At 41.8% G+C, this 8,961-nt stretch overlaps 1 protein-coding gene across 1 annotated transcript in view; it reads right to left on the bottom strand.

The window, feature by feature from the left end:
• Positions 1-8,423, bottom strand: part of LOC121372422 (putative ankyrin repeat protein RF_0381) — a 19,342-nt gene extending 10,919 nt beyond the window's left edge. Inside the window, exon 1 of the mRNA XM_041498762.1 lies at positions 8,402-8,423. Coding sequence (XP_041354696.1) covers positions 8,402-8,423 — 22 coding nt within the window. The remainder of the gene's footprint in view (positions 1-8,401) is intronic.
• Between the last annotated feature and the right edge of the window lie 538 nt (positions 8,424-8,961).

Genomic DNA, 8,961 nt, shown 5'->3' with positions numbered 1-8,961 from the left:
ATAGAAAGTAAAGTAAAGTTTGTTTTATTTAACGACGCCACTAGAGCACACTGGTGTTTCTTATCATCGGCTATTGGACGTCAAACAAATGGTCATTCTGACACTTTTTTTAGAGGGAACCCCGCTGTCGCCACATAGGCTACTCTTTTACGATAGGCAGCAAGGGATCTTTTATTTGTGCTTTCCACAGGCAGGATAGCACAAACCATGGACTTTACACCTACCCGTTGAGACTTTACACCTACCCATTGAGCACTCGCTCAGGGTTTGGAGTCGGTATCTGGATTAAAAATCCCATGCCTCGACTGGGATCCGAACCCAGTACCTACCAGCCTGTATACCGATGGCCTAACCACGACGCCACCGAGGCCGGTAATAGTCTTGTAGAGAAAACCCGCTACATTTTTCCATTGGTAGCAAGGGATCTTTTATATGCACCGCAGACAGGACAGCACATACTACGGCCTTTGTTGTACCAGTCGTGGTGCACTGGCTAAAACGAGAAATATCCCAATCGTTTTCAGGACAAACAGACGAGAGCTAATTTCGAACGCTGGCCAAGGAATGGCATCTGTGGGTTTCCGGGGCGGGACGTAGCTGGTTGGTGGGACCATTGCGCTATTTTTCGCTCCAGCCAGTGCAACACGACTGGTACATCAAAGGCCGTGGTATGTACTATCCTGTCTATGGGATGATGCATATAAATGATCCCTTACTGCTAATCGAAAAGAGTAGCCCATGAAGTGACAACAGCGGGTTTCCTCTCTCAGTATCTGTGTGGTCCTTAACCATATGTCTGACGCCATATAACCGTAAATAAAATGTGTTAAGTGCGTCGTTAAATAAAACATTTCTTTATTTCACTGGGTTTCGTGTCTTAATATGTGTGGTTCTCCACGATACGTGGGGCGGGATTTAGTTCAGTCAGTTGAGTGTACGCCTGAGGTGCATGCGTCGCAGGATCGAACCACCTCAGCGGATCCGTTCAACTGATTAGGTTTTTTCTCTTCCATCCCGTGCACCACAACTGGACTAAGGCCGTGGTATGTGTTTTCCTGTCTGTGGGGAAAGTGCATATAAAAGATCCCTTTTTGTTAATGAAAAAATGTAGCGGGTTACCTCTCTAAGACTCGGAGTTACAAAATGTTTAACTTTCAATACTCGATGATTGATTAATCAATGTGCTCTAGTGGTGTCGTTAAACAAAACAAACCTTCACCATATTCAGGAGCATGTACCGGTGTATGTGTGTGTGTGTGTGTGGGGGGGGGGGTCGATCACACTATTCAAGCTAATTTTCTTCTTTAAAAAACAAAATAATAATCTTCCAGCGAAACATAACTCGACCCCCTATAAACTGGCTCGCCAGTCTAGACCCCCTCCCCCACATTTTTCATATGCGTACAACTGATAGGTCCGACGCGATATAACCTCCTCTAGCCCTCCCTGTTTTCGTGTTGTCGAGGACATTGAAGCTACATATAACCGTAATCAAATAAAATATTTCTTTCTTTCTTTGTCTTTGGTTTAATACGTTGAAGGTACTTCAACCTCAAAGTAATTTGAGCAACATTTCTGTAAAAAGATCTACATAGTCTTAGAGAGGAAACCCGCTGCATTTTTCCATTAGTAGCAAGGGAATTTTATATGCACCATCTCAGACAAGATAGCACATACCACGGCATTTGATACACCAGTCGTGGTGCACTATCTATAACGAGAAATAGCCTAATAGGCCCGCCGATGGGGATCGATCCTAGACCGTCCGCGCATCAAGCGAACTGGTCAGGTCAGGTCATAGGGCTTTACGTGCACATTCAGAGCAAGTTGTTGTAGCGTACGCCTGTCCAGAACAGGAAAGATGTGTGTGTGGGAGGGGGGGGGGAGGGACCGCCTGCAATGGCAGGTGCAAGTGAGCACCAGCAGCCCGACCGTGGTCGGTAGCAGGCGGAGGGGGGAGTAATGGGGCTATGAAATTTTGAATGGAGCAAGAATTATGCAAAAAGAGAAAAGGTGCGCAAGTTTGATTGAGGAATATGGGCGCAATTCTGAACGGTCGGTCAAAAAGAAAGTTCCGGAGCTGATATACAACTTACAACTGGGGTACGTCCCGTCCCTTCAAGTACAAACAAAGATGCGCAAAATATTTGGAGAGAATTAATAACGAAGAAGAAAAACGCGTAAACATAAACTTCCGGTTAGCGGTAAAATTTGGTTTTGTTTCATGTCATGTCATACGTCTGAAGTCTTCTGTAACTTAGATTATTTCTCATGCTATGCAGGTGAATCAGAGTTTGTATCGATTCATTGGATTCAGAAGTATTAATTGCCTATATTCTTCTAACTGTGCGTCTGTGTGTGTGTGCGTATGGCTACGTATCCAAAAGCTTACCACCCTGTGTAGCGTCGGCTCCACACAGCACGGTTCTGCACAGGACGGTCTGTGGTAGGCCATAGGCTATGTGACGTCTACGGGTCATTGTAGTCAACACTACATGGGACGGCGCTACCCAGTACGCTCATTATGTGTGATACTGGTTGTGTTTTGTCAGTTTATATCAGTCTTTTACTGTCACTATAGACCTACAGATATATCGATATTATCATACATTTCAATGAGCTAACTTTAGACAATATAAACGTGTTCTACCATATATAGACACACACCGATAGAAAGAAATAAGGGAACACGTCGTTTTTGTAGACCAAATTTAATTCACTATTACTAAAAGAGGAGTGATATCTGTGTACAATATTGAAAGAAAGAACGAAGAAATGCTTTATTTAACGACGCACTGAACACATTTTATTTTACGGTTATATGGCGTCAGACCTATGGTTAAGGACCACACAGATTTTGAGAGGAAACCCGCTGTCGGCACTTCATGGGCTATTCTTTCCAATTAGCAGCAAGGGATCTTTTATTTGCGCTTCCCACAGGCAGGATAGCACAAACCATGGCCTTTGTTGAACCAGTTATGGATCACTGGTCGGTGCAAGTGGTTTACACCTACCCATTGAGCCTTGCGGAGCACTCACTTGAAATTCAAGATTGCTTTATTTAACGACACCACTAGAGCACATACATGTATTAATCCTCAGCTATTGGATTTCAAAAATTTAGTTATTTTGACATATATACTCTTAGAGAAGAAACCCTCTACATTTTGAGGAGTAGCAAGGCAAATTTTATATGCACGAATCCACAGACAGGATAGCACAAACCATGGTCTTGGATATAGCAGTCGTGGTGATTGGCTAAAACAAGACATATCCCAAATGGATTCACCGACGAGGACCGATCCCAAACAGACCGTGCATCAGGCGAATGCTTTACTACTGAGTTAAAAAAAATAAAAAAATTGTAACGACATCAATAGAACACATTTATTCATTATTCATCGGTTATTGGATGTCAAATAATTGGAAATGTTTACATAAAATCTTGGAGGGGAAACCCGCTTACATTTTACCATTCGTAGCAAGAGATCTGTTATATGCACCACCCAACATACAGGATAGCACATACCACGGTTTTTATAAACCAGTGGTGGCGACTGTCTGGGACGAGAAATAGCGCAATGGGTCTACCGACGGGGATCGATACCAGACCGACAACGCATCAGGCGAAGGCTTTACCACTGGGCTACGTCCAGTCCCTTATTATAAAGGAAGACGGGAAATGGTTTATTTAACGACACACTCAACACATTCTATTTACGCTTATATGGCGTCAAACATATGGTTAAGGACAACAAAGATATTGAGAAAGGAAACCCGCTGTTGCCACTTCATGGGCTACTCACTTCGATCAGCAGCAAGGGGTCTTTTATGTGCACCATCTCTCAGACATGATAGCGCAAATCACGGCCTTTGATGTACCAGTCGTGGTCCCTTACTATAAAGAGATCAGCTGATAAAAGTATCTTCAATGATTGGCTAGCAGATGAGAACTGACTGGTTGCTATAGAGATCTATGTGAACAATTCGTCGATGATTGGCTAGTACATGAAACTGACTGGTTGCTATAGAGATCTATGTGAACAATTCGGTCTGCGGTTAATACACTTGTCCTCCGTCAATCTCTCTCTCTCTCTCTCTCTCTCTCTCTCTCTCTCTCTCTCTCTCTCTCTCTCTCTCTCTCTCTCTCTCTCTCTCTCTCTCTCTCTCTCTCTCTCTCTCTCTCGACCGGCCTCGGTGGCGTCGTGGTTAGGCCATCGGTCAACAGGCTGGTAGGTACTGGGTTCGGATCCCAGTCGAGGCATGGGATTTTTAATCCAGATACCGACTCCAAACCCTGAGTGAGTACTCCGCAAGGCTCAATGGGTAGGTGAAAACCTCTTACATCGACCAGTGATCCATAACTGGTTCAACAAAGGCCATGGTTTGTGCTATCCTGCTTGTGGGAAGAGCAAATAAAAGATCCCTTGCTGCTAATCGGAATGAGTAGCCCATGAAGAGGCGACAGCGGGTTTCCTCTCAAAATCTGTGTGGTCCTTAACCATATGTCTGACGTCATATAACCGTAAATAAAATGTGTTGAGTGCGTCGTTAAATAAAACATTTCTTTCTTTCTTTTTCTCTCTCAAGATAAACATACTTTTAACAGTATATTATGTTTTATTACATAACAGGCCCGTAGCCAATGGGAGGGGGGGGGGGGGGGGGGGGGGGGGGGGGGGGTTGCAATATAGGGGAGTTGTAATATCAATTTCGTCGGTCCATAAAACCTGATAGTGCCCTCAATGACGGCAATATTTGATAAATATTACAAATTAATGTTGTTTCTATTGTACTCTCTTCTTTTGTCAGACACTGAACTTACTCTCTCTCTCTCTCTCTCTCTCTCTCTCTCTCTCTCTCTCTCTCTCTCTCTCTCTCTCTCTCTCTCTCTCTCTCAAACATTTGGTAATTCTAACACGTAGTCATCAGAGGAAACCCGCTACATTTTTCCTAATGTAGCACATGATGTTTTATATGCACCATCCCACATACAGGATAGCACATACCATGGCCTTTGATATATCAGTCGTGGTGCACTGGTTGGAGCAACTCCCTAAAGATAAACATGTTTAACAGTATATTATTTTATATTGCAAATTAATGTTTCTATTTGCTTGTGTGTTTTGTTTAACGACACTACTAGAGCACATATATTTATTATATATAAATCGACCGCGCATCAAGCGAGTGCTTTACCCCTTCGTGTCTATTCTACTCTCGTCTTTTATCAGACACTGATCTCCATGGTGACTATAAACTGTGTACTAGATGCACTCTCATATGCCCTGTTGTAATGCTTATTATAATAGATTCTTTAAAATAAAAATACGCAGAGACCGATATTAAAGATTTAGGCAGGACAACGCCTTTGCCAGGCTATTAAGGTATGTGAATAAGCTGTACAAACAAACTAGATAGATATGTTAAAACAAGTTGGAAATGTGTTCTCAGCTGAAAGTGTTCTTTATCGTGTATTATTATTATTTTAATATTATTTAACGACGCACTGAGCACAGTTTATTTTACGGTTATATGGCGTCAGACATGTGCTTAAGAACCACACAGATATTGAGAGAGAAAACCCGCTGTCGCCACTTCATGGGATACTCTTTTTCGATTAACAGCAAGGGGTCTTTTATATGCACCATCCTACAGACGGGGTAGTACATGCCACGACCTTTGACATACCAGTTGTGGTGCACTGGCTGGAACGAGAAATAGCCCAATGGGCCCACCGACGAGGATCGATCTCAGACCGACCGTGCATCAAGCGGGCGCTTTACCACTGAGCTACATCCCGCCCCTTTACCGTGTATTATTAAGCCCGAGACACACAGAACGAAATATTAGAGATATATGTATGTGTACACCTTTTTCAATAGATTGTCATACGTTAGAGAATCAGATGAGATCGATCTGTTAATTCAAGATTGAAATCTCTCTGCATCAGAGAACTGTGCAAGCGCACCTAAAAAACCCCAAACCAAAACAAAATCACCCCCTACCTCCCAAAAACCAGCAAAAAACCAACAACAATAAAACCCACAGAAACAAACAAAAAGAAACAAAAAAGAAGGACCAAAAATCAATGAAACAAACAACAAAATAAACAAACAAAAACTTACTAGACATAAACAACAACAACTGTGACTATGTAGGTGTCGGAATCGTTAAACAATTAATAAATAGCCCCTCAAGTTGTACTAAAGCGCTCGTCTGATGTGTGGTCAGTCTAGGTTCGACCCCCATCTGTGGACCCAGTGAGCTAGTCCCCCCCCCCCCAGCCAGTTTACCATTACTGATATATTAAAGGGCGTGGTATGTGTTATCCTGTCTGTGGTATGGTACATATAAAAGATCGCTTGCTACTAATGTGAAAATGTAGTGGGTTTCCTCTTTAAGACTATATGTCTGAATTACCAAATGTTTGACAACCAATAGCCGATGATTAATAAATCAGTGTGCTCTATTGTTGTCGCTAAACAAAACAAACTTTAACTTTTACAGCACTTTTATTTCCCGTGGGAACTGATCGACATGTCACTTCTTGAAAAGGACTAACCGACGCAGGAGGTGGTGTTTTGTGAACGCTGGTCTATAGACACAGAACTGGGATCTTTTGTAACATCTCCACGACGACAACAAAACGGTGTACGAGTATTTCAATCATGCACAACAGTCATTATTGTCAGAACACACTTACGACAAGTCAGACGCACATAAACGGACATTAAACATTTCTGTAAAACTACACCTTTGTCAAGAGACTTACGCATATCGATAATGAAAAGAATTAATGAATACAGTTTAGTTTCTATTTTCTGTTAAGAATGATTTATAAGACGGGTAAATACGTATTTTTATTCACATGCAAAGGGAACGTCCTTCTGAGTACTTTAAAGTAGTAGGGGTGCGATGTCCCGGGGAAGGACATACATGTATTTGAGGGGCCAATTATTTAAAGGGCCTGAACCTGCCAGGGGGTTCCCCGATAAAATGTAAATTCCAATTGTTCAAATTCAATATGTCCAGTCATCTGAGCACAGAACAGGCGGGGTATCTATATGCATATATACACACGAAGCATAACAGTACTCAATTGAATTCATTTAAATTATTTACAAGGTTAATAACTTGCAGCCCGCCACGAAAAACCCAGTAGACAAACCGTTTTAAAAGGTGAAAAAAAAAGTACTGGGAAACGTGTTCTCTCATCGAATGCTGGACAAGTATAGCTTGAGAGATATTATGAAAGTAAATATTATAATAAATAATATGAAATGTTACCTGCTTCGCAGCCACGACAAACTTCAAGAGTGAAAACGTCTTCAACTTTCTGATTTTCTTGAATAATAGTAATATGCGTCATATTTACCGTATTGAAAAACTCAAATATTCAAATATTATTGACTGAATTCAAAAATGAACGTATCTTTCGACAATATTTAGCAAGCACTGTTTGGAAAGGAAACACGAAAATATATAGACAAATGACAAAAATAAGAGTGGGGATACGTCACAGAATACAGAAACAGTTAAAAATAAAACAAAAGACACTAAATTGCTAAAAAATGATGGTTAATTGTATTCATGTTCATACATAATGGTGTACTATAGTACTCACGCCAGATGATGATGATAACTAGTTTAACGTGCCCATATACCACTAGGGTTTCGAACACGCCCATCCCGAGTCCGACCTCCGATAAGATCGGTGGCCTGACTCGGGATGGAGGGGAGGGGGGGGGGGGGGGGGGGGGGTGATGAAAATGGGCAGAACTTTGAAAATAGCAATTAGTAAAAAAAGTTAATAGAATAAATAAAAAAAGAGAAAAAGGTTACAAGCCAAAAATAAAAAAGAATTGACTGCTCGGCCGAATATTTATATAATTTGGAGCATTTTAGAAGGACAATCCAAAATTAAATAAGAGAAAGAAGAGAGGATCGGAATATTTAATAATATTACAAAAAAGAAGTAATTTCGACATAAAATTTTGAACGCAGATCTAAAAGTTTAAAGTCCGATCGATATGTCCACGCGGGTGGCCTCGTTAAGGCCGTTTGGGTGCACAGCTTAAAGGGACGAGATGGGTTGCATCCCGTTAAGAAAACCCCTAGATTGACAGTCGATAGACACCAGACACAGACACATACCAACAGATTATAATTAACTTAAATAAACAAACAATTAACCACGTAACCACAAGCGACTATGTACACGAAGAATAATAAACTTAATTCGTCGCCAACCTCATTTAATTTATATTAATTTGTTTATAAAAAAATATTCGAGCTAAGTACAAATGTTGTGTGTAAGTTTGTAGATGTTATTTGTCTTTGTCCCTGTCTAATTTATTGTATTTCGCGTTTTTCGTCCCACTGTGTATTGTTTGTTTACCTCGTGTAGCCAAAGTGCTCATTATTCCGTGATAGCACGTGTATTGCCAGATACCGTTGTTTTCATCGAATATTGACCCCCCTACTACTTTATATATTAGCGTATTGATAGTTTAGATTGTGTTTAGTATGTCTCAGCCAACGAACTCCGTTGACCGGCCATGTCTCAACATATTTCCAATCGATTCTCCAAGTCGGACCTTTCCCTGGATGTCAGCGGTATCTCTGAACTGCCGTCTGACACCTCGGGGGGTCTGTACATTGCACTGGAGAAAGATAGTTTGGACCCGAAATCTAGCGCCGAGGCTGGGGAGGGGGGGGGGGGGGTTAACTCCTCCATCCTCGTCACACCACATTCTCAATACAAGAGAACAAAAATTGATTTGAGTCAGACAAGGGGAGGTACTCCCCGGTCGGAGTCCCCCACCCTGTCTGATGGTAAGTCTGTATTAAATTCTCCCAGATCCCCCTCCGCCCCACCCACCCCACCCCCTCATCTGAAAAGAGCCAGAGACAGCCTTCAACAGGTAAGTATCAACGACAGCACGAAGACTACAACGC

This window comes from Gigantopelta aegis, chromosome 1, assembly GCF_016097555.1.
Source record: "Gigantopelta aegis isolate Gae_Host chromosome 1, Gae_host_genome, whole genome shotgun sequence".
Lineage (NCBI taxonomy): Eukaryota > Metazoa > Mollusca > Gastropoda > Neomphalida > Peltospiridae > Gigantopelta > Gigantopelta aegis.
This window is presented reverse-complemented; position numbering and strand designations above follow the sequence as displayed.